The following is a 27,741-nucleotide window of genomic DNA, read 5'->3' as shown; positions in this document are numbered from 1 at the left end:
AAGGCTGGGAGGTGGTGATATGAAGGGCATTTTGACTTTACTTTTGCACCTTTCGAATTTTGAATCATGTGAATCTATTACCTATACAGAATAAAATGTTAAGTGAAACAATGCGAGGTGCTGTGCTGGTCTGACACTGTTATGTACCTGAGAAAAGCCATGTTCTTTTTTTCCCTAATTCAATCTTATGGGGGCAGACATAAGGTGGGATCTTTTTGATTAAGTTGTTTCCATGGAGATGTGATCCATTCACTTGAAGGTGGGAACCTTTTAATTAGGTGGTTTCCATGGAGATGTGTCTCTATTCATTCAAGGTGGGTCTTAATTTGCTTACTGAAGTCCTTTAAGAGGGAACCATTTTGGAAAACTCTCAGAGCCAGCACAGACAGAGAGGTTTGGAGATGCAGAACAAAAATGCTCCTGGGGAAGCTATTTGAAATCAGAAGCTAAAGGAACAGCAGACATCAGTCATGTGACTTCCCAACTAACAGTGGTGATACAGATGCCTCTGGCCTGTCTTGAGTCAACGGAGCTTTCTCTGAATGCCTTTGTTTGGACATTTTTATGACCTTAGAATGGTAAACTTGTAACTTAATAAATCCCCTTTATAAAGTCAGTCCATTGCATTCCAAGGAGCATTAGTAAGCTAAAATAAGTATGATCATGACAAATAAGGAAATTTCCTTATCTTTTTAGACTTGAATAATGAATTATTTAGGAGTAAAAAGTCATATCTATATACTTTGAAACATTCAACTGAAAAAAATAGCAAATTTAGAAAAATGTTAATGATTGTTAAACATTAGTTTGGAGTATATGGAAATTCATTATACTATTTTATTTACTTTTCTGTATGTCTGAAAGTTTTTGTGACAAAAAATAAAACAGAAAAACTTTTAAAATAATAGAGATAATATATTAAATTCTAGCCAGATACCTACTCCCCGTGGACGGTTTAAGCCTAAGAAGAGACCTTTCCTGAAAAAGACCAGCACCAAATCAAGACTCTCTACTTGATTTGTTCAGGAGAGACTTAAAACTGAAGAAGACTGCAGTTCTTACCAGGAAATTCAATGGTTCCTCATCAAAAGTGAAATGCTGGACACACACTTGAAACATGAAATCACTTCATTTGATTCTTCCATCCCCCTATGGGTAAGTGCCATCTTTATCCCATTTTGTAGATAAGAAATGGGGCTGGAGAGGTTTTACAATCTGCTCAAGTTTAATCAACTACGAAAAGAAGCAACCGTTGGGGCCAAAATCTGTCTGAGGCCAAAGCCTGCGCTCTTTTGTAACCACAATGATAAACGGCCAATGCTGTCAAGGCCCAAAAGACTCCAAGGAACCAGAAGTGTCCTTACTCAAGAACTGCTGCTACTCAGCAATCAGATTTTATTAAAAGCTTTCTCTGGAGTAATTTATGCACTGCAAGAGGCTGTCTAATGGCTGCATGATATAAAATGCCTCTTCCATCTTCTGGTGGCTTGGGACATTCCTTGTGGCTGCGTCACTCAATCTCTGCCTTGTCTTCGCATGGCCTCCTCCTCTGTGTTGTCCTTTTCCCTTCCGTCTCCTAAAAGGACACTTGTCATTGGATTTAGGGTCTATCTGAGTTATCTAGGATGATCACTTCATCTCAAAATCCTTAACTGAATTACATCTGCAAAGGCCCTTTCTCCAAATTAGGCCACATTCACTGGGTCCAAGTATTAGGACGTGGATGTGGCTGTATCTTTTCAGAGGCCTCCATTCAACCCACTACAGTATCTATATCTAATAACAGGATTTCCAGGATCTTTTCTTGTGAGAGAATATGGCTTCTAAAATGGTGCAACTATCAAGAAATTTTCAGAGATCTCAGTGATCTGGCCACAAATTCCACCCTTCGGAGACAGCACCAACCCATACACTAACCTATGTTAGTGTGGACGTTCAACTTCGCAACTGAAGGAAAATCTACTGCAACACTGTGACGGAACTAGCAGGATTAGAAAATGTTGTCACATCACTATAGCTGTGCAGTTCACCCAGAGATGTATGAGAATTCACCACTGGTACATGAACTGAACCTGCCATCATTAAATAGTCATCATGAAGACTTTTGTAACCGTGCTTACAGAATGTTAAATAGAGAAAAGCTGTAGAAATCATTATGTTCCCTCTGACTGCAAATTAAAAATAATATTCACATACATGAACAAAGACAAGAATATGACAATTTAAATATAAATAATATTTTTATTTGTACGGTTGATGTGTGGGTTACTTTCTGATCCTCAGTTAAATACCCCAAAACACTGGTACATTGTTGTCATAATTTAAAAGGAAGAATAAAGAGAAAAGTGAGCAGAAGAAATGGGAGAAGGAGAAGGAATAAAGAGACCTTAGATAAAACTGCGACAATTAATTACACACTTAGCACCTGCCTATCCACCAACAACTTGAAACATATCTTAAAATCTTTTTCAAGGAATGAAGACGACGCCAGTTAAATGAACAAGAGCCCTTATAACCCTGAATTCCTTCTTTTTGAGATAATGCAGATGTTTATTAGCAAGCAATTTCTTGGCACAATCAAAGGCAGACTGAAGTGGACTTACTTTTTGCTTGCTTCACAGACATCGGTAATGTTGGAGAAAAGATGGTGACTCTCAGTTTTGGTCATCGTGTCACTCAGTTCTTTAGAATTTTTAAACATGCATATCAGGATCTCTAAGCTGAGTAAATATGAATGTTCAGAGGATATGACTTCAAAGATAGCCTGGTAAGAAGGAAAAATAAACACACTGTTAATCCCTTTAATTAGAGAACTAAATTATAGCTTACATAATTCTGCTATACAAATGACATATCTCGAAAGTACAAAAAGCATTAAGAAAAGAGCATTACAAAGCTACTGTCTTTATAAAAAGGATATTTATGTTGCATAGAAATCTCAAGGAATAGTCACTGCCTGTAGTGTATATATGAAAATGTGAAAGCATTTGGATGACTCCAGATTGTATCCTGAGGTCATGCCTTTGCCAAGGGGTAGAATCTATGGAAGGAAGTGAGGGCATGCCACACAATCTCAGGGTGACATTAATTAACCTTTGGGTCATCTCCTCCAGCCCTGCTTTCCAAGCATGTTGCTTCACGGACAGAAAAAGACTTATGGCTGCCACTTAGCATTCAGAGAAAACTTCCCTCAAATATATTCTTTCACTCCCTTCTCCCGTGTGCTTTAATCTAACTAATTTGCAGTCAGTAACCGCAAACATTCTGGCGGTATTAAAACACCATGACTGTATATGCCCTCAAAAAAGTTCTTATCTGCGGCAGGAATTCTTTTATATAACTCATACAACTCAAAGTAATTCCATCCATTCACCAAGCCACCCTCTCAGCTCTCTTCAGTATCTCAAGAAGGAAGAGAGGACCCTCTGTAGAAATTCTCGGTGTCAGGTACACAGTGGTTTCCCCGATAAGTATTTGCTAATGATGAAATGCCAACCCACATATGTGAAAAGAGGCCAATGCCCTGTGTAAGGACTCCTTCTAGCTCTTTGACAAAATCAAACTCAGATTCTCCAAGAATGTCCTCAGAGGAGGGTGGTGAACAGCTGGCAGGCCTAAGCTTCACTTCCTTCCTGAAGACCCCTTTAGTGGTACTGCCCCTGGGGCTCCTCCCCTTCAGGCCCCAGGACCCAGGTCCATACAGCCCCAGGTCCATAATTCCCTGCAGCACGGCCAAGCCCAGCCACTGATGGGTGGGCCTTATTTTGGGTTAGTGATGCTAGTTTCAGTGTCCTTTTTTTAGCATCCAAAAACTTAACAATTTAAGTTGCTACTTAAACGTGCTGGTCTAGCCTCAGCTGCACTACAGAGAATTAAGGGATGAAATGGTCTGAAAAGTAAAAAGTGAGAACATCAAGATGTAGTGGAGAGGCTGGAGGGAACTGCTTGAAAATGTAGAGCTGTGTTCCCGTAGCCATGTGTCTTGAGGATGATTGTATAATGATATCGCTGTCACAATGTGACTGTGTGATTGTCAAAACCTTGTGTCTGATGCTCCTTTTATCTACCTTATGGACAGACGAGTAAAACACATAGCATAAAAATAAATAATAGGGGGAACAAATGTTAAAATCAATTTAGTAGATTGAAATCCTAATGATCAATGAAAGGAAGGAGTAAGGGGTATGGTATGCATGAACTTTTTTCTGTTGTCTTTTTATTTCTTTTTCTGAATTGATGCAAATGTTCTAAGAAATGATCATGATGATGAATGTACAACTATGTGATAAAAAAGAATGTTCATATTGTATGTTGATTGGTTTTATTAATAAAAATTTAAAAAATTTTAAATAAATAAATAACGGGGGAACAAATGTTAAAATAAATTTATTAGATTGAAAAAAAACGGACTAAAAACAATGTACAAGAGGCCTGAGTTGTATTACTGATGGTAACTCAGGCAAAACAAATGGGGAAAAATGTTTTCTTGAATGTAACTGACATGGAGAAATTTGTTGCCAACAACAAAAAATATGTATATATATTTTTATCATCCAAAAATAAATACATAACTAAAAATAAAATATCAATGGCTGAGAGATTTCAAACAGAGTTGAGAGGTTATCCTGGAGGTTATTCTTACGCATTATACAGATATCACCTTGTTAGTTAAGGCATATTGGAGAGGCTGGAGGGAAGTGCCTGAAAATGTAGAGCTGTGTTCCAGTAGCCATGTCTCTTGATGATGATTGAACAATGATATAGCTTTCACAATGAGACTCTGTGAATGTGAAAACCTTGTGTCTGATACCCCTTTTATCTACCATATCAACAAAAGAGTAGAACATATGGAATAAAAATAAATAATAGGGGGAACAAATGCTAAAATAAATTTAGTTTGAAATGCTAGTGGTAAATGAAAGCGAGGGGTAAGGGGTATGGTATGTATAACTTTTTTTCTCTATTATTGCTTTATTTCTTTTTCTGTTGTCTTTTTATTTCTTTTTCTAAATTGATGCAAATGTCCTAAGAAATGATGAATATGCAACTATGTGATGATATTAAGAATTACTGATTATATATGTAGAATGGAATGATATCTTATTGTTTTGTTGTTAATTTTTTTAATTAATAAAAAAAATTTTTTAAAAAGTGAGAACATTAAGAGTCTCACAATCTATACCTTGTGTGGTTCTATCCAATCAACACAGTTATCCTCAGGAAATTGAATGTGAACAAAATAAAATTCTCCCTTGGTGACCAAATATACAGATTTCAAGTTATTGGTGGATGTGGTACTTGCAACTGTCTTAAAATATTTTCAAAAGCAAAGGCCATTTGTATGTGTAACCTTAATATTGAGACAAAAAGATATGATGAACTATATAGAACAGAGCACATAAAAGGATGAATAAGTGGCAGAGGGGATGTAATATAATATTTGTTAAAATATTCTGTAATAAAACCACTGATTACTTAAAAGCAAGTCAGTTGAGATAAGAACAATGGAAAGAAACATGAAAGTTAGATTTATCATTGTCATTACTTTTTTATATCACAAATCTGAATATTCATTTTCAACAAAAACAAGGGTAATGGAAGAGGCACAAATATTAAAGGTTTAAAAGAACAGAAATATTCCAAGTGGGCTTAGAGGTCTAAAGAGGCTCTTGGATTTATCTACCAGGAGAAAGAAACACTGCTTACACCATGATGTTAATAAAGGAGAAATAAAGCTACATCCTAATTTTCCATCACTGGAAGGATGGATTGAAAAAAATACGTTATTCATAGAATGGAATACTATGTAGTAATTTGAGTGATGATTCCGATTTATATGTATTAATATAGATAAATATTAAAAACAATGTTCAATGTTAAAAGCAAGTAACATATACATTAAGAAACTTTATGGGAAGATGCAAAACAGTTCAATATCTTGATTGTGGTGGTGGCTAAACAGGTATACAGATATGTCAAAACTCATCAAAATGTACAACTAAAATGTATGTTTTATTGTATGTAAATTACGCATCAATCGAATCATTAAAAATAGATGCTTGTTGCTGTGGAAAAAAAAAGCAAGTAACATAAAAATGTGTATAGAATTATAAAATTTACCTACGTTTTAGAGTACATGCAAGTATATGTGTGTATAAATGTAATACATAATTAAAAAACACAGATTATAGTTGCCTCTGAGGAAAGGGAATGAACTGAGGTGGAGAACTTTAGGATTATCAAAAAAGTTTATTTTCTTTACTTAAAAAAAGGGGGAAAATTTGCAAATGTAATCCATTTGTTAATTCTGAATGGTGAATATACACGGATTCTAGAGGTTTTTTTTGTTAGAGAAAGTATAGGTTTACAGGAAAATGATGCATAAAATAAAGACTTTCCATATATCATGCTATTGTTAACATTCTGTCTTGGTATGGTACATCTGATGTAATTCATGAAAGAATGTTTTTATAATTGTACTGTTATACCAGGGCTTACTGTGCTGTACAGTTCTATGTTGTTGTTTTCTTTAATTTTTATTCTAGTAACATATATAGAGCTTCAAATATTTCATTTTTTTAACTTTCTTTATTAATTAAAAAAATTAACAAAGCATTTAGAAATCATTCCATTCTACATATACAATCAGTAATTCTTAACATCATCACATAGTTGCATAGTCATCATTTCTTAGTACATTTGCATCGATTTAGAAAAAGAAATAAAAAGACAACAGAAAAAGAAATAAAATGATAATAGAGAAAAAAAAACTATACGTACCATACCCCTTACCCCTCGCTTTCATTTACCACTATTTCAAACTGAATTTATTTTAACATTTGTTTCCCCTATTATTTATTTTTATTCCATATGTTCTACTCTTCTGTTGATATAGTAGCTAAAAGGAGCATCAGACATAAGGTTTTCACATTCACAGAGTCTCATTGTGAAAGCTATATCATTGTTCAATCATCACCAAGAAACATGGCTACTGGAACACAGCACTACATTTTCAGGCAATTCCCTCCAGCCTCTTCACTACATCTTGAACAACTAGGTGATATCTACTTAATGCATAAGAATAACCTCCAGGATAACCTCTCGACTCTGTTTGGAATCTCTCAGCCATTGACACTTTGTCTCATTTTACTCTTCCTCCTTTTGGTCGAGAAGGTTCTCTCAATCTCTTGATGTTAATTCTCAGCTCATTCTAGGGTTTTTCTCAGTCCTTTGATGCTGAGTCTCAGCTCATTCCAGGATCTTTGTCCCACATTGCCAGGAAGATCCACACCCCTGGGAGTCATGTCCCACGCAGAGAGGGGGAGGGTGGTGAGACTGCTCATCATATTGGCTGGAGAGAGAGGCCACATCTGAGCAACAAAAGAGGCTCTCTTGGGGGTGACTCTTAGGCCTAAATTTTAGGTAGACTTGACCTATCTTTTGTGGGGTTAAGTTTCATGTGAACAAACCCCAAGACTGGGGGCTCAGCCTACAGCTTTGGTTGTCCACACTGCTTGTGAGAATATCAAGAATTCAACTTGGGGAAGTTGAATTTCTCCCCACTCTCACCATTCCCGAAGGGGGCTTGCAAATACTTTTCCAGTCACTGATCAAATCATTCTGGGATTCATCGGGGGATCACTCTGGACAAACCAACAAAAACTCATGTCCTACCTGAGATTCCAAGTACTTATGACATTCAATCAAACTATCTACATGAGTTATATTAGGAAATGCTCTAGTCAAAATCTAAATTTTGTAACAAATAAATATTTTTTGCTTTAGTCTCACACATAATGTGACATTTTAAAGTATTAGTTATCATCAAATATTTCATTTTTTTAACTTAAAAAAAGTTACTATAATATGCTTTGATAATTTTACTTTATTCCTTGTCAATGAAATAACAAAACAATACCTCTGGTCCTTTTTGGAAGTTACACACACACACACACTCACACACACACACACACACATATACACATTTACATACATTTATATAAATACATACAAATACACATAATACAGAAGGAAAGTGCTTTGAGAACTTCATGATGTCATTGTAAGGAGCAATTTTCTTAGCACTGATTAAACTTGGAGTTGTAAAGCCCTATTATTTTTATCTATTTTATTTTTTTAAATAAACTTTTTATTTTGGAATAATTTTACATTTACAGAAAACCTGTAAACAGTTTAGAATTCACATATATCCTTTACCTAGCTTTCCCTAACGTTAACACTGAACATAGCCTTGGTACCTTTCTCAAAACTAAAGAGTTTAACATTGGTAATACTATTTACTAAGCTAGATTATTCAGATGCCACCCATTTTTCTATTGACATCACTTTTCAGTTCCAAGAACTAACGTCTGTTTCATTTTTCCATATATTTCTTCTGGCTAAATACCTGGACCAGGTGTTGTTTAAGTTAAAACAATGTTAGAATATTTAAAATTTTTCTCTTCTAGGGGGTTTATTTGTTGTTTTTACTTTTTTATTTAGTAACAATCACTGCTTCTGGAAAAACAAACTACATATGTTTTCAAGGGACAATGAACAACTGTGCACAGTAGGTGAAAGCAAAGAAGCCCAAGTGCCCACATGCACACTTTACAGCCTGAAAGCTTCTGCTCAGTAAAGAACGTACCTCTTGCCGCTTCCTTTCCTCTTGACTAATGGTCTGAGATAATCCATTTCTTTTCACCTAGGGGAAAAAGCAAAATAAAGTCAAATGCACGTACTTTAACAGATCATTTCTTTATTATACAAGGCATAACTCTACGCTCTTCAAAACTGAATTAAGAAAAATTACGCAAAATGGGGACTCAGTATGAACACTTTCTAATCCTCAGAATCCATGATGCTATTTAATTGCATTAATAGATGAGCAAAGTTCAACACCAAAGAACTGGAAAGTGCCTAGAATACAATCCTATCAGGTTGAGTTATTCTGCTCTATTCTTAGATCAGGATGTTCCTCAAATACTTATCAAATTAATATCCTAAATAATAAATGAAGAAATCTGCTAATAAAGAAAATGAACCCACTGCTCTGATAGTTCACTGTCCAGCTTCAAACACTCAAAGTGTATTTAAACACCATAAAGATGCCATGGAATACCAATGCTCTTTATGCAAATTAAACCAAACAAAAAAAAACAAAGCCTCCCCAAATTTCCTGAGTCTTTTTGGTAGATTTATATTTGACAACTGAGGATGTTAATATGGTATTTCTTTGAGAAATACCATATTAACATCAGTTACCATATTAGCATCAGTTGTCACACAAAAATCAGTATCCTGCTTGGATGGAATGTTGTTATATATTTAGTTGAATCTCCACAACTGCTATCTCTGTTGCTACACATTTTATTTTATTCCATTTCCATCATCATACTTTATTTTCTAAACCAAACAGTGGAGGCTAAACTATGAACTCCATGAAGGCAGGGCTTAAGTGTCTACAGTAGACTGAGTTATGTGCTCCCTAAAAAAACATGCTCTTAATCACATTCCTTTGGAAAATATCATTTTTAGGTATGGTACGCCCAACTGAAACAGGATGGGTCTTAATCCTATCACTGGAGGCCTTATAAGGAGCAGCCATGGGATGACCCAGAAGTTGGACACCAACAGACCTGGGAGAGAAAGGAGAGGACATTGACCTGTGATGAGAAAGCCAAGGAATTCAAGAAGGGCCACCAGCCAGAATCCTACCGACCCAGGAGGAAACAAGATTTTCAGCCTTAGAAACAGTGAGACATTAAATTCCTGTTGATTAAGCCAATCCCCTCTGATATTTGTCATAGCAGCCTGGAAATTAAGACAAGTGTCTCTCTGGTACACCGAGCACTAAGCCTGGCATATGAAAGACATTCCTGCTCCTTAAAGATTAAATTAGCAAAAGGTAAGACGCATATAAAACACCATCAGTCAAGTCCTTCATCCAACAGAAAGAAGAGTTGCATGAAAGGAGAGTGCCCTCCCTCATGAAGAAAACAACAACAGGATACAGTAAAGGTCTTCAAACCTTTTTGTAACAAAATCCCTGTAGTAGTTGGATTCAAGTGTCAGCTTCTCCAGGTGATGGTGCCCAGTTTTTCTGTGGATATATGGATGTATATCATCAGCATGTGAAATTCATCTATGGCTCATTACATCTGAGGTGGGCTAAAAGGACAGTGCCTTCTGCAACGACTGACAAGTTAATTAGCTGGAGGCTTAAAAGGAGGACTCAGAAGAGAGCTCAACAGCTCATCACACCTCAGCTCAGCACTCAGAGCTGACAAAGACCCAGACATCTTGAAGATACAGAAAGGAATCATCCCAGGGAAAGCCATTTGAACCTAGAAGCCAGGAGGGAAGGCCAGCAGACATTGCCCTGTGCCTTCCCACATAACAAAGAAACCCAGATGAAAGCTAGCTGCCTTTCCTCCAAAGAACTGTAAATTTGTAAGTAAATAAATTCCCTTTACAAAAGCCATCCATTTCTGGTGTACTGTATTTCAGCAGCTTTAGCAAACTAAAACAGATTTTGGTACCAGAGAAGTGGGGCACTGCTGTGTTTGCAAATAGCTAACATGCTGGAACAACTTTTTGAATAGATAAGGAGAAGATTCTAGAAGAATTATAAGGAGTTTAATAGAGAAGGCCTAGATTGCTGTGAAGAGGCGGCTGGTAGAAATATGGACTCTAAAGATACTTCTGTTGAAATTTTAGACAGAAATGAGGAACGTGTCCTTGCAGATGAGAAGAAGGGTGACCCTTGTTTTAAGGTGGCAGAGAATGTGGCAAAAGTGAATCCTGACCCTGGATAGAAGGGAGAATTTGAATGTGATGATCTGGGATACTTGGTGGAGGAAATTTCCTAGCTAAACGTGGAGGATGCAGCCTGGTTTCTCCTTGCAGCTAATAGTAAAATGCAGCAAGAAAGGGATAGGCTGAGGACCGAACTTTTGGGTGCAAAGAAACCAGAAATTGATGATTTGCAAAATTCTCAGCTTCTGGAAAGTGAGATGCCTGAGAATAGTACCCCATGTGAAGGTTGATCAAACACAGAACCAGTTAGCCATTACAGAACAAGCCAGGATTGGAGATGGCGTTATCCAGAAAGAATCTGTGGAAGGCCTCTTGCCTGATGTCTTTGATCCCTGAATGCTACACGCCAAGTCAATAATTTTTTTGCAAGACCTGTATAAACAGAATCACTACTGGTCTGGATTGGAAGGGACAGAAAATGGGCAGAGAGAAGGAAGAATAACCTCAGAGGCAGAACCATGGAAGCTAAGGTCTGAAGCCAGGAAACCTCAGGTCGGGAGAGGAGAGCCACCTGCGCATGTGGAAGGGGTGAGTTTGCTCTGGAGACGGAGGATGGGCCTTCCGCCTTGATACTCAGGAAAAGTTCTGCTGCCCCAGGCCTAGGAAAAAGTGGAGCACATTCCCCAAGGATTAGGGGGAGCCTGACTGCCACCAGAGATGGCAAAGAGTCCAGGTGCCCCCTAGATACTTCAGTTGCAACACTCATCCCAGTGTTCAGAGAGCCAAGGACGACTGTGTAGGCCCTTGGAAAGAGTGGGACTGCTGCCTTCTCCAAGGATGAATGGCTCTCAAACTATGAAATCTAGTGGAATTTGCCCTGCAGTTTTTCAGAATTGTTTAGGTCCGGTGACTTCTGTTTTTCTCCCAATTTCTCCCTATGGCAATGGAATTGTTCATCCTATGACTGTTCCTTCTTTGTACATTGGAAGCAGATAATTTGCTCTAAGTTCACATGTCCACAGCCAGAGAACATTGTCTTAGAATAGACCATGACTATAACTGACTTTGATGAGATTATGTACTATTTTCAAGTTGATATTATATTTGTATTATTACTGAAATGACTTAAGACCTTTGAGATTTTGTGATGAAATGAATATTTTGAATATGGAAAGATTTAGCGTGTTGTGTGCAGGACAGATGAGCATTCTTAGGTGAAAAAAATGTCTGTTATTGTTTTCTATTTGGAGATTAAGTGTGGTTTAAGGTGATGTGTATAGCTGCCAAGTTGACAAGGGTGGACACTGTAATAGTTAGGTTCAGGTGTCAACTTCGGCAGGTGATGATGTCCAGTTATTCTGTTGCTGTGGACTTAAATTATCAGCATGTGAAATTCATCTATGGCTCATTACATCTGTGGTCGGCTAAGGAGAGTGCCTTCTGCAATGAGTGATGCTTAATTTAATTAGATGGAAGCTTAAAAAGAGGAGTCAGAAGAGAGCTCAGCAGCTCAGCACACCTCAGCTCAGCACTCAGAGCTGACACAGACCCAGATATTTGGAGATGCAGAATGGAAACATCCCAGGGAAAGCCATTTGAACCCAGAAGCCAGGAGGGCAGTCAGCAGACATCTCTGTGTGACAGAGAACTCTTTTCCATGTGACAGAGAAACTCAGATGAAAGCTAGCTGCCTTCCCTCCAAAGAATAGTTTCATAACTAAATAATCCCCTTTATAAAAGCTATTCATTTGTGGTATATTGTATTCCAGGAGCCTTAGCAAACTAAAACACTCACTAAAATAATTTTTAAGTTGACATTAAAATGTCCTCATCATAAGTTTAAGAAATGCAAAAGATGAATTTTACTGGCAATTATAAACAATGGTATTTTTAAATGAGTTACTATATTTTTAAATGAATTCAATGGAATATAAAAATGATAATGATTTGATACCTAGCACCATCCATTTACAAATGAAATAAGTTTTTCATAATAGTAAGGTTTCATCATTTTTCTTTCTCTTGAAATCATATTTCTATGCCAATCTCCCCTGCCCCTGGTGTTATCCTAACATACTTCCCTGCGCTAGGGTCTTTTATTGGTCACCTTGGCATACTTTGGTATACGAATACGTTTTTAAATTTGTAATTTTTTTTCCAATTCCTTTGACCACTGAACTAAGTATAAAAAAGACCCTCATGGATTATATAATCACTACAAATATCATCAATAAACCTAAGATCAAAACAACACAATTACTTACAGTTTCAACGCATTAAGCACCAGGAGTAAAATTGTACTCAGAATGCATCCCTTAATGAGATGGGAGGCTTATGATGTCATGCAGGCTTTGCTGAGGCAAATATTTCAACTGAACCCTCTTCATCTGATGCCGCAGTGGTTTTATATCTTGGAACAAGGTACCATAGTAAGATTTGAGATGGGTAAGAAAGATTTTTTTTTTGTAAAATGGGGAAAAGACAACGTGTAAGGGGAGGTGGGAAAGAAGAACTGGCATAACATTTTTTTTTCATTTATTTTTTTTATTGAGAAATCTTCACATACACAGTCCATACCTGGAGTATAATCAATGGCTCGCAATAACATCACGTAGTTGTGTATTCATCACCACGATAATTTTTTAGAACATCTGCATCACCCCAGGTAAAAAAATTAAAAAAAGAAAAAACTCATATATACCATACTCCTTACCTTTCCTTCTCATTGACCACTAGAATTTCCATCTACCCAATTTATTTTACCCATTGCCCCCCTTTCTTTATTTTTTTTACTCATCTATCAGTACCCTGGATAAAAGAAGCGCCAAGCAGAAGGTTTTCACAATCACACAGTAGATTGTAAAAGTCATATCTTCAAACAATTGCCTTCAAGAATCAAGGCTAGACTTCGGGGAAGATGGCCGACTAGAGCAGACTGGGATTAGCCCTGCTCCAAAGTTAGAGAAGGGACAGGAGGGCGACTGAGGCAGCAATTTGGGAGTGCGGTTGACCTGGGAGTGCCTTCTACACCACATGTGGCAACACTGGTTGCAGAGGCCGAGGAACTGAGGGACAGAAAGCTGCAGCCTGGCATGGAGGCAGGGAGCCACGGAACCCACGGGAGTGCACAGATGGGTACATGTGACTAGGAAGTAAGTCAGGCCTCGTTCCTTGGGCGCGCTACCCTCACCAGCACAGCCCCATGACTGGCGACTCACTCCACACCCCACACACCTGAACGCCCTTACCTGCTCCCATTCCCTGCACTCCAGGTGCCTCCACCCCATCAGCCACCAGTACATGTACCTGCCCCTCACTCCCACCCCAAGTGCAGGCCAACCCACACTCCTGCGCCCCTCCGGAGCACCACCTCCCCCTCCCTGTTCCCTGCAGGCTGTTGCCAGAGCATAAAGGTCGCAGGCACTAACTTCCATATCCAGGCTACTGCCCCCTCATAGTGTCGCACAGCCTCACCCTGCCCTCCCTGAGCTCAGCACATCCATTTATGGCACTCCCAGGCCCAAGCATGCATGCGTACCCCCAATCACATCATTCAGCTCTGGGAGCTGCACATTACAGCAATCCTAGAACCGCACGTGTGCACAACCCTCGGCCTCACTTCCCAGCTCTGAGAAAGTGCTGACCTGCACAGCCAGGTCACATCTGCCCCCAATCCAGGACGGCATAACACCGACCTGCTGCCATAGCTCTATGCATGCGCACAAAGGGTACCATGCTTTTTTTTTTTCTTTAAAATGTTTATTAATATAGATACCAAAAAAAAAAACATTTATAAAATATTTTTAAGGTAAAAAGAGCAAATGTTAGTGGAGTCTACATCAGCTTAAGAAAACAGTTAACACCATTACCTTGGAAGTCCATTTCCCCAATCACACCCCCTTCTCAGAAATAACCACTAACCTGAATTTAATATTTCTTATTTCCTTCCTTCCCTTCTTTGTTTTACCACATTTATTTGGATTCCTTAAAATTTTTTTTTTTATTTAAGTGATTTGGTTTCACATATTCTGAAGCTTTATTATAAATGGAATCATTCTGTATATATTTTCTAAGAGCTATTATGATGTTGCTGCCCTTGGCTGTAATTCATTTATTTCACTGCTATTTAGTATTTCTGTGAATATAATACAATTTATTGGCCCATTCCACTCTTGGACATTAAGTTTGTTTCCTGTTCTTTTGCCTATTATATACAGTGTCTATGAATGCTCTTATAAGGATACACATGGGAATGAATTCATGGCTGTGAATATAAGCACAGCTTCCACTTTACTAGGTAATACTAAATTATTTTCCAAGGAGACTGTGTATCATTTATCTTTTTATGGGTATCACATTTCTCCAACTGGCTTGTAATGTATTTAAGACAGGGAAAGATCTTATTATCTTTCTTGGCCTAGAAACAGTAGACTCTTAATAAATATTTCATTATTGATTGATTGTTTTTTTTAAAAAGTAAGTTTAAGAGATTTTTCCCTTCTTAGAATAAATAGATGAGTTGAGGATGTTTTTTGATGTAAAAAATGAAAACTTTTCTGCGAACGTAGTAAAAAATTAAGGGGAAAAATGAACATAGAAGGTAAATATCTATCAATATACCCTATCAGGTTTTAGACAGTTAAAGGAAAATCACATATCTGAAGCAGAATACTTTTTCAGAAAGGCCCTAACATGTGTTTTGCTTCTTTTTCTCTGATCTAAGCTTCCACTCACTCAAGGTCTTCAGGATTTCAGGTGCTTTAGGTCATTTCTTGGGTTCCTTTGAGAGTAACTTCTCCAGGAGATTTTTTTCCTGGCTATCAAATACATCTGGGAAGATGCCATCCCTTAGGTCTTTGAAAATCTTGATTGTTTCCTGAAAACTGATGCATATGTGAAGAAGTTCAGCAAGAATTAGCCCCAAAGCAAATATGTCCACTTCATTTCCATATTCTTGTGAAGATAGCTGTTCTGGGCTCATATATCGCAAAGTTCCCTTGTCACCTGTTCGCTTTTCATTAGTTTTCAAGGATGTTACAAGTCCAAAGTCTCCAATCTTTATTTTTGTAAGATCCACCAAAAATATGTTACTTGGCTTAAGGTCTCTATGAATTAACTGTTCTGAATGGATATAAGCCACTCCTGTTGTTATCTGTTCAAATAAATTCAAAACTAAATCTTTGTCTGATTTCTTGCCTCTTCTGTTATCAATCCACTGCTCCAATGTCCCTTTATCACAGAATTCCATTTGGATGAAAAGGCACCTTGTCATTGATCTTGAATCATTTATGCTTTTCTCAGGATCATAATCCATTCCATCCCAGCAGCTATGATAGTGAATAATATTTACATGATTAAGTGCTGCCAATGCTTTTACTTCACGCTCCGCCTTCTTGTTATCATATTTAACACGTTTAATAACATAAATCTTCCCATCAATTCTGTGCTTTGCTTTGAAGACTTGGCCATATCCACCTGTACCAATTGGTTCTATTTCTTTAAAATCGTTGGCAAACCTCGAGTCCTTAGTGTACTTGCTTGCTTCTCTTTCATGAAAATAAAATCTAGGTGCCAAACTTCTTTTTACCTTCTTTTGATTATTTGAGAGACATTTCATACTCTCACTGTGATAGTTATTCTCTGATAAATTTTCTGAGAAGCCCTTTTTAAAAGGTAATTCAGAAGATTATGTGCGTATTTCCGAAGAGCTGCTTGTAAAATCACTGCACCCGGGAGTGAAACAATCAGAGAAGACTGGGTCAGTTCTCTGAGTTGCCCACAGAGCTTGCGTCCCTCCCTCTGAAGGTCCCGTGCTTGCGGTCCACGGTGAAACCACACGCAGGGACCGTTCTGCTACGTGACTGGTGTCCATTGAGGTTTCTTCTAAATTCATCTGATCATACGCAAGTTTAGCTGCAAATTGTTTTGCCTCCTGTTTAGTAGAACCTGAGGCAACATCAAATTCTTTCTGCCCAATTTTGCATTTACAACGAAATCTTTTGAGCCCCGGTTCCCTTGATTCATATTGCTCATAATTCACAGTCAGGTTTTCCTTCTGGGCAATCCTATTAATAAGGCCTATATAGTTCCCAATAGATGACCCTTCTGAAGCGTCTATGGTTGGTGGTGACAGACAACTAACCTCCTTGTTTTCTTTATTAAGTTCATCCAAAGCTACTTTGGCTGCAGCATTTTTTGCTTCCTTCTTTGTTCTACCTTCCGCTGCTGGAAATTCTTGCTTGTTTATTATAACTTGAAATGTAAACCTTAAATCATGTGGTGGTCCTGTTGCAGACAATTCACGATAATTAAGTTCTATGCCATGCTTCTGACGATATTTATTAAGTTCTTCTATGAAGAAACCTGGTGAAAGACCATTGGCCATTTCTGCTTTCAATAACCTCACGGTCATAATAGGTGCCTCAGGTTCTCTCCGTCTAGTTACAATCTGCCACACAAGGCCAAGGTGACAGCAATTTGGATGGGGTACACTGGAGTCAGGCTGCAGAACGTGCATCTATCTTTTCTCATCCTCTCCTTGGTTAGTCCAGGTAGAGTACTCATGATTCCCCTCTCTTCCCTGGACTCTGGATCCCATCCTGTTGTGGCTTGGAGCTGGGTTCCCCAGAAAAGTATGTTCGTAGACTTATTCCATTCCTGTGGGTCGGGTACCATGCTTCAAAGCAGCACTCGTCACTTTATACAGGTGCACCCGGACAGCTACATCCTCCCTGGCCGCAGGGCACCCACGTTCACAAGCACCAGCATAACATCCTCAGCCTGCGCCCATACCACCGCTGAAACAAATCACCATACTGAGTGTTCCACCCTGTACCCTGCTCCCTGCTGTACAACCATCCCACAAACACAAGGCCTTAGACTACTGAAATAAATCAACTCCCAAAGTAAATCAATCAAGATATCTACATGCCATGAAGACAGAAGATCAGTAAGCATATCCCAATGCAGACAGATAAAGCCCAGCCTAATGACCAAATTAAAACACCAAAGGAGACAGAGACGCTGGAACAACTAATCAAAGATGTTCATATGACTCTACTTAATAAAATAAGTGGATGGCTAATGGCATAAGGGAGATCAAGAAGACAGTAGAAGAGCACAAAGAGGAATTTGAAAGAATAAATAGAAAAGCAGCAGAAATCACAGAGATTCAAGACTCTGCTGACCAAGTAAAAAAATACTAGAAACATACAACACCAGATTTGGAGAGACAGAAAAAAGAATAAGTGATATAGAGAACAGGATAATTGACTTCGAAGACTCAAAACAGAAAAAGTCAAAAAAGATGGAAAAAATTGAATGGGAACTCAGGGAACTGATAGACAAAACAGAGTACGCAAAATAAGAATCATTGGTGCCCCAGAAGGAGAAGAGAGGAGTAAAGGGCTAGAAAGAATAGTTGAGGATATAATGGGGGAAAACTTCCCAACCCTCATAAAAGACATATATTACAAGTAAAAGAAACCCAAAGAACTCCAAACAGAATAAATCCAAATAGGACTTCCCCAGGTCACATACTAATCAGTCTGTCAAATGTTGAAGAGAAGCAGAAAATCCTGAAAGCAGCAAGAAAACAACAATCTACTACATACGAGGGAAACCAAATAAGACTGAGTTTAGACTACTCAACAAGCACCCTGGAGGTGAGAAGGCAGTGGTATGATATATTCAAGATCTGGAAAGAGAAACACTTCCAGCCAAGAATCCTCTACCCAGTCAAATTTTCCCTCAAAATGAAGGAGAGATTAAAGCATTCACAGACAAAGAAGTCCTGAAAGAATTTGTCAACAAGAGGCCAGCCCTAGAAGAATACTAAAAGGAGTTCTGCCAGCTGAAAAGAAAAGACAGGAGGGGGAGTTCTGGAGGAGGGCACAGAATTGAAGAGCACCGCTAAGGGTAATTTAAAGAATACAAAGGAAAAGAGGGGAAAGAATATATAGTTCTGACAAATAAAAAAGATAACATGGTGGAATCAAGAAACGTCTTTTCAGTAATAACTTTGAATGTTAATGGGCTAAACTTACCAATTAAGATACAGATTGGCAGAATAGCTTAAGAAACATAATCCAGCTATATGCTGCTTATAAGAGACTCATCTTTAGACACAAGGATACAAACAGAATGAAAGTGAAAAGATGGAAAAAGATCTTCCACACAAGTTGTAACCAAAAGAAAGCAGGAGTAGTTATACTAATATCGGACAAAATAGACTTTAAATGTAAAGACATGATAAGATAGAAAGAAGGACACTGTATACTAATTAAACGGCCAATTCACCAAGAAAATAAAACAATCATAAATGTTTATGCTCCCAATCAAGGACCTCCAAAGTACATGAGACAGACATTGGCAAAACTGAAGGGAGCGATGGATGTTTCAACAGCAATAGTAGGAGACTTCAATACATCACTTTTCTCTATAGATAGAACAACCAGACAAAGATCCACAAGGAAATAGAGAAATTAAATAACTTGACAAATGAATTAGACCTAACAGAAATGTATAGGTCAGTACACATAAAGTACAAGGATATACATTCTTCTTTAGTGCTCATGGAACATTCTCCAGGACAGATCATATGCTGGGGCACAAAGCAGGTCTTTATAAATTTAAAAACACTGAAATTATTCAATGCATTTTCTCTGATCACAATGGGATGAAGCCAGTTCTAATATCCACCAAGAATGAGAACATTCACAGATACATGGAGATTAAATAGCACACTTAAATAACCAGTAGGTCAAAGAAGAAATTGCTAGAGAAATCAGCAGCTATCTGGAGATGAATGGAAATGAGAATACAACTTAAAGAACTTATGGGGTGCAGCAAAGGCTGTGCTGAGAGGGAAATTTATTGCCTTAAATTCTTATATTAAAAAACAAGAAAGAACAAAAACCAAGCACTTAACAGTAAACCTGAAGGAACTTGAGAAAGATCAGCAAACTAACCTCAAAGCAAATAGGTGAACAGAAATAACAAAGATTAAAGCAGAGATAAATGAATGGGAGAACAAAAGAACAATAGATAGAATTAATAAAACCAAAAGTTGGTTCTTCAAGAAAATCAATAAAATTGATGGGCCACGAGCAAGACTGACAAAGAAAAAAAGAAAGAGGATGCAAATAAACAAAATCATAAATGTGAAGGGGTGCATTACCACAACCCAGAAGAAATAAAATAAATTATGAGGATACTATGGACAACTATATGCCAACAAACTAGAAAACTTATATGAAATGGATAAATTCCTGGAGACACACAAATAAGCTACACTGACTCAGGAAGAAATAGAAGATCTCAATAAACCAATCACAAGTAAAGAGATTTAATCAGTCATCAATAATCTTCCTACAAAGAAAAGCCCAGGGCCAGATGGCTTCACAGGGGAATTTCATTAAACATTCCAGAAAGAACTAACACCAATCTTGCTCAAACTTTTCCAAAAAATTGAGGAAAAAGGAACTATCGCTAACTCATCTTATCAAGCTAATACCACTTTAATAGCAAAACTGGGTAAAGATGCTATAAGAAAGAAAAACTACAGGCCAATCTTTCTAATGAACATTGATGCAAAAATTCTCATAAAATATTAGCAAATTGAAACCAACAACACATTAAAAGAATTATACAACATGAACAACTGGGGTTTATACCAGGAATGCAAGGATGGTTCAACACAAAAAATCAATTAATATAATATACCACATTAACAAATCAAAAGGGAAAAAATCACATGATCATCTCAGTTGATGCTGAAAAAACATTCAATAAAATGCAGCATCCTTTCCTGATAAAAACACTCCAAAAGACAGAAATCAAAGGGAACTACCTCAATATAATAAAGGGAATACATGAGAAAACCGATAGCCAGCATCGTACTCAATGGCGAGAGCCTGAAAGCCTTCCCCTTAAGATCGAGTACAAGACAAGGATGCCCACTGTCACCACGATTATTTAACATTGTGCTAGAAGTTCCAGCAAGCGCAATCAGGCAGTACAAGGAAATAAAAGGCATTCAAACCGGAAAGGAAGAAGTAAAACTTCCATTATTTGCAGATGATATGATACTATACGTGGAAGAGCCTGAGAAATCTACAGCAAAGTTACTTGAGCATTAATAAATTCAGCAAGGTGACAGGATATAATATTAATGGCAAAAAACAGCAACATTTCTATACACAAGCAATGATCTAGCTGAGGAGTCAGTTAAGGAAAGAATTCCATTCAAAATAGCAACTAAAAGAATCAAATACTTAGAAATGATCTTAACTAGGGATGTAAAGGACTTGTACACAGAAAACTACATACCATTCCTAAAAGAAATCAAAGGAGATCTAAGTAGGTGGAAGGACATTCCCTGCTCATGGACAGGAAGGCTAAATATAGTTAAGATGTCAATTCTCCCCAAATTGATCTACAGATTCAACACAGTGCCAATCAAAATCCCAACAGCCTACCTTGAAGATCTGGAACCGCTAACTACCAAATTCATCTGTAAGGGAAAGAGACTCTGAATAGCTAAAATCATCCTGAAAAAGAAGAACAAAATGGGAAGATTAACACTCCCTGACTTTAAAACCTATTATAAAGCCACAGTGGTCAAAACAGCATGGTATTAGCACAAAGACAGAAATATTGACCAATGGAATCAAATCAAGAGTGCAGAAATAGACCACCAAATCTATGGTCAACTGATTTTTCACAAGGCCCCCAAATCCTCTGAACTGGGACAAATAGTCTTTTCAATAATTGGGAATGGAAGAACAGGATATCAATAGTCAAGAGAATGGAAGAGGACCCCTATCTTACAACCTACACAAAAATGAACTCAAAGTGGATCAAACACCTAAATATAAGAACTAGCACCACAAAGCTTCTAGAAGAAAATGTAGGGAAACATCTTCAAGATCTAGTAAGGGAAGGTAGCATCCTAAACTTTACACCCAAAGCACAAGAAACAAAAGAAAAAAAAAGATAAATGGGAACTCCTCAAAATTAAATGCTTCTGCCCCTCAAAAGACTTTGTCAAAAAGGTGAAGAGGCAGCCAACTCAATGGCAGAAAATATTTGGAAATCACATATCAGACATAGGTTTGATTTCCTGTATACACAAAGAAAGCATACAACTGAACTTTTACAAAACAACCAACAATCCAATTATAAAATGGGCTAAAGATATGAATAAGCATTTTTCTGAAGAGCAAATACAGATGGCATATGAAGAGATGCTCATTTTCACTGTTTATAAGGGAAATGCAGGTCAAGACTACAATGAGATACCACCTCACACCTATAAGAATGGCTGCTATTAAACAATCAGGAAACTATAAATGTTGGAGAGGATGTGGAGAAACTTGGACACTTATGCACTGCTGATGGGAATGTACAATGGTACAGCCACTTTGGAAGACTGTTTGGTGGTTCCTTAGGAAACTAAATATCATGCTGCCCTATGACCCAGCAATAGCACTACTTGGTATATACCCAGAAGAACTGAAAGCAACGATACAAACAGACATTTGCACTCAGATGTTCATAGCAGCATTATTCACAACCACCAAAAGATGGAAACACACCAAATGCCCATCAACAGAAAAGTGGATCAACCAAATGTGGTATATACATACGATGGAATATTACGCATCAGTAAGAGAAAATGACATCCTGAAGCACATGACAAGGTGGATGAGCCTTGAGGACATAATGCTGAGAGAAATTAGCCAGACACAAAAGGACAGATACTATATAATTCCACTTTTATGACCAGCATAAAGGTATAATCAGAAGCTTATAATACAGGATACAGGGGACTTAGAGATATATAGAATCTAGAGATGAGTGAACTGTTAGCTAATGAGGTTGAACGCCAATGTAAGGGAACAGGTAGGAGTGAAGGTGATTCTCTAGTGGGTCTAGAAGTAATATTACCCTATTGCAGATGAACGAGATTGAAAGGGGTTGTATAGATCTACGTGTCCCACTGACTCACACTAGAAATATGAATGAGTTTTTGAAGAATTACTTCAAAGATGTGATTCTTGTATAAAGAGTTTTAAGTCTACGGTACATGAGGAAAACTGCTATTGCATGCTATGAGCTATATTCAAAGGAAACCATCAGCACTACCACAGCAATAACAGAGGTAAACAATGGGGTGAAGGACAAGAGTTAAGAGAAGGTTTAGATTTCTTATTTGTGAAAGTGTGTTTTCTCTTGGGAACAATGAAATTACCTAAAATTGAGAATGTTGATGGAATGTGAACTTTGGGTCCTCTACATGATGCCCGATGAATGCAGGTGGCTGAAGGATGCACTGATGGAGAAGTAAAATGGCAAATGATGGTGTATACTTATGAACGAAGGCTGTGCTGCTACAAAAAGGAACAATGTCATAAGGCATGCGATAATGTGAATGAACATGTGGGACATTTGGTAAGACCAAATAAGCCAGAAACAAAAAATCAACAATGGTATGGTCACCTTTAGAAAATGCTTACAAGAAAACAGGGCCTAGATTGTAAGTTTTTAGAGCAGGCACATTAAGTCTGGAGTGGTGATTATTATTTCTGGATTTTGAGAGGCTATTATATATATATAACCTGATATTTAGAGATAAGAACGAAGCCGAACAGGTTGGGGTTAAAGTAATTCAGAACCTAGGGGTAAGGAAGACAGTGTCTATATTTTAGAACCACACATACTCTTTGAGACCAATGGAAGAAAGCTTTATTTGATCTGGAACTGAAATTTTTTGTAGTGCATAATCTAATTCAACCTGTCTGTATAAAAACACAGCACAGAATGAGAAAGAGGTCCTTTTATCCAGTACAGATTATTGTAATGCCTAGAAACATCCTAGAGTATAATAAGCAGATGGCCAAAAAGTATTGGCAAAGTCCACTGAGGGAGGGGAGAAAGACCATGGAACTATTAAATCTTACCATCAGGGAATCCCCTGATACTGTGTCAAACTTTATGGACACCCAAATCAATAGGCCATGCCCTCGATCATGAGGCTTACTCTTATCTACTTAAATAAGAAGCTTATGTAGGTAGCATAGAAGCTTAGACTACCTATAGACATGCCAAGAGTTACTTCTGGAGGACCTCTGTTGTTGCTCAGATGTGGCCTCAGTCTCTCTAAGTCCAACTCTGCCAGTGAAATCATTGCCTTCCCCTCTAGGTGGGACATGATATTCAGGGGAGAAAATCTCCCTGGTAATGTGGGAGATGACTCCCAGGGATGAACCAGACCTGGCACCATGGGAACAACAATTACAACCTGACCAAATGAGAGAAAAGAAGTGTAATTCATAAAGTATCAGTGGCAGAGAGAGTTCAAATAGATTTGACAGGCTACTCTAGAGGCTGCTCTTAATGCAAGCTTCAGGTAGACCTTACTACCTATTATAACCTGCCAACCCCCAACCAGGACTATCCCAGCCAATCCTAAAGAACACCTAGGGCGATTTATAAGATTCCACAAGGGTTTCAGGCACTAAAATAACTTGCCAGAAATATACAACCTCCAGATGGGTCCCTGGTCCAGATAAGTCCTGAAACCTAGCCCAGCCTCTCCAGAACATCATATAATTTCATCTCCCTATCCCATATCCATGCGAAACCCTTCCAATATCAAAAATTTAGAATTGCCATAGCCCAAACAACCCAAATGAAAGGCACAGAAAGATCAAAGGTGATGGTGGAATCACACATAGAAGATAGGACTTCACAAATGAATATGAATGCTGAATCATTAAATTGATATCTCTTTTAGTCGCCAGTATTTTAGAGCAGATAGAAGTAAAAACCTAAAATTGTGAAATTGTAACCCATGTCAATCAGAAAAATATCCTACAACTAATAGTGGTGCTGTGCTTTGAAATTAATGGCTTTTTTGTATATATGTTATCGTTCATGAAAAAAAGTCAATTGTGATGATAAAGAAAGTATTTAAGCCCTATGTTCTAGTTTGCTAGCTGCTGAATGCAACACACCAGGGACAGATTGGCTTTTAATTAAAGGGGATTGTTTTGTCAGTTCTTCAGAGGAAAGGCAGCTAACTTTCAACTCAGGTTCTTTCTTATGCGGGAAGGCACAGGGTGATTTCTGTTGGCCTTTTCTCCAGGCCTCTAGGTTCCAACAACTTTCCCCCGGGGGTGAGTCCTTTCTGCATCTCCAAAGGCACGGGCTGAGCTGTGAGTGCTGAGATGAGGTATGCTGAGCTGCTTGGGCTGTGCTACGTTGAGCTCTCTCATTTAAGCACCAGCCAACTAAGTCAAACATCATTCATTGCAGCAGGCACGCCTCCTAGCCGATTGCAGATGTAATGAGCAACAGATGAGGTTCACATACCATTGGCTCATGTCCACAGCAACAGAACTAGGTATGCTCACCTGGCCAAGTTGACAACTGAATCTAACTAACACAGTCTCCTTTCAGTCTCTCTGTGAGGTATTTAAGCCCTCTAGCTTCCTATATTCTGGAGCAGCTAGAAGGAAAATTATGAGAGGATCATATGGTAGCCCATGACAAACTCTGGGATCTATCCTGTAACCAGTTTTGAAGAGTGCTTTGAAAACTATTGCTATTTTATTTCTTTGCTTTGTATATATGTTACACTATACAATAAAAAAAGTTAAAAAAACAAAAGAATCAAGGTTACTGGAACAGAGTTCAACAGTTTCAGGTACTTACCCCCAGCCACTCCAATATACCATAAACTAAAAAGGGATATCTATACAATGCATAAGAATAACCTCCAGGATGACCTCTCAACTCTATCTAAAATCTCTTAGCCACTGAAACTTTATTATGTCTCATTTGTCTCTTCCCCTGTTTGGCCAAGGCTTTCTCAATTCCATGATGCTGGGTCCCAGCTCATTCCTGGATTTCTGTCCAACACTGCCAGGGAGATTTATATCCTTGGGAGTCATATCCCACATAGGAAGGAGGGAAGTGAGTTCACCTGCCGAGTTGGCTTACTGAGAGAAGTCACAGCTGAGCAACAAAAGACTTTTTTTTTGGGGGGGGGGTGACTCTTAGGCCTAATTTTAAGTAGAGTTAGCCTATCCTTTGCAGGATTAGGTTTCATAAGTGCAAACCCCAAAATCGAGGGGGCTTGGCCTATTGAGTTGGTTGTTTCCACTGTTTGCAAGAATATCAGAAATCCTCCAAATGGGGAAGTTGACTATTTCCTCTATTCTCCCCAGTGCCCCAAAAGGACTTAGCAAATACTCCTTTATTCATTGCCCAAATTACTCTGGGATATATCACACTAACCTGGGCAAACCAAAAAAACCTCAAGCCCTATTCAAGATTCCATGTTAACTATGGTGTTCAACTAAACTGACCAGGCAAGTTAAATTAGGAAACGTACTACCTAAAATATAAATTTTGACATAACATTTTAAAGGCAGATGCTGTCTCAGTTTTTAAAAAGAGACTATCCAAAAGTTGAGGATCTATAAAATGATACCTTTAAAACTATACCTATTCATCCTTGGGAGGTCGTTGTCAATCCCCAGGGGTGTGACAGTTCTCTCTACCTTATGCTGTCATGGAAATTACATCAATTATACCTTACTGTCTTTAATTCATTTTTTGCGGGGAACAAGCTAGAAAGTAAGAGTGGAGTAGAAAAAGCCCTAAATCAGCAATCATTTACTGAACATTTAACTGTGTGCCATGTAATATGCTAAGTATTTTATACCTGTCTTCCCACTGAATCCTCCTAAAAACCCTACAAGATACATACTGATCTTGTCCCCATTTGGGGATCAGGAAGAAGGCTGAGCATCCAAGATCACACAGTTACTCACTTCAACTCCAGGGCTCAGGCTTTTCATGATGCTATTATATAGGTTAGGGACCCCTTGATCTCTGTGATATCAGACCTTCGAGGCACCTCATTTGTAGGTGTTGGGCTATCCTTTCTAAATCCCCTCCTCTTCTAGTTTGTAAGCTGCTGGAACACGATATACCAGATACAGAATGCGTTTTAGAAAGGCGGATGTATTAAATTGCAAGTTTACAGTTCTAAGGCTGTGAAAATGTCCAAATTAAGGCAAGTTTATAAAAATGTCCAAATTAAGGCATCCAGGGAATGATACCTTGGTTCAAGAAGGCCGATAATAATGTTCAGGGTTTCTCTCTCAGCTGGAAAGGCACATGGCGACATCTGCTAGCTTCTCTCCTGGCTCCTCATTTCATAAGGATTCCCTGGGGGCGTTTTCCTTTGGCATCTCCAAAGGTCTCTGACTGTGAGGGCACTGTTGGTTCTGGTGGCTCTAAAGCTTTTTCTGAAACGATTCCTGCTTAAAGGGCTCCAGTAAGCAACCCCACCCTGAATGGGTGGAGACAAATCTCCATGGAAACCATCTCATCAAAAATTACTATACACAATTGGGTGGGTCACATCTCCATGGAAACAATAAAAAAGATACCACCCAGCAATACTGAATGAGGATTTAAGGACATGGTTTTTCTGGGGTACACAACAGAAACAGAGGGTACATCTCCTAGTACCAAGTCTTCATCAAGTCTCTATGTGGGTTCTTTTGGCCCACCCATACCCAGGAATGTTCTTAGCTTCACCTGCTAGCCTGACCCTGGGTCAGCCTGTCAGCAAGAATTCATGACTAACAGGTTTCTTCACACATTTTACTAAGGGAGGAGACAGGCCAGAAGAATGAAAGTGTTCAGAGCTGCTCCCACTTGGTGAACCCGGAGGAGGAATTTCAAGGCGTTCCTGCATGACACAAACTCCTGGTTGATCAATATACCAGCACCGAAGTCTCTGCAGGTGAGGTCACCACCAAGAATTCCACTCCACTGGCATCTCTGTCCAAAGCTACTAATGAGTTCAGACCCGGAAATCTTAAGGGAAGACAATGAAACACCTGGGCTTAGCAAGCCACAAAGACCACTGCTAGTTTACCCAGGGATTAAGAGAACCTTCAC

The 27,741-nt window shown here is 38.3% G+C and overlaps 1 protein-coding gene and 1 pseudogene across 2 annotated transcripts in view; both read right to left on the bottom strand.

Moving 5' to 3' along the window:
• Window positions 1-27,741, bottom strand: part of ARHGEF26 (Rho guanine nucleotide exchange factor 26) — a 181,717-nt gene that overhangs the window by 125,113 nt on the left and 28,863 nt on the right. For both annotated transcript variants that reach the window (XM_077160830.1, XM_077160829.1), the window contains exons 4-5: window positions 8,648-8,704; window positions 2,604-2,764 (exon numbers count right to left, since the gene is read on the bottom strand). In XM_077160830.1, the coding sequence (XP_077016945.1) occupies window positions 2,604-2,764; window positions 8,648-8,704 (218 nt within the window). The remainder of the gene's footprint in view (window positions 1-2,603; window positions 2,765-8,647; window positions 8,705-27,741) is intronic.
• Window positions 15,446-17,170, bottom strand: LOC143684132 (interferon-induced, double-stranded RNA-activated protein kinase pseudogene; annotated as a pseudogene).

Source organism: Tamandua tetradactyla, chromosome 5, assembly GCF_023851605.1.
Source record: "Tamandua tetradactyla isolate mTamTet1 chromosome 5, mTamTet1.pri, whole genome shotgun sequence".
Classification (NCBI taxonomy): domain Eukaryota; kingdom Metazoa; phylum Chordata; class Mammalia; order Pilosa; family Myrmecophagidae; genus Tamandua; species Tamandua tetradactyla.
This window is presented reverse-complemented; position numbering and strand designations above follow the sequence as displayed.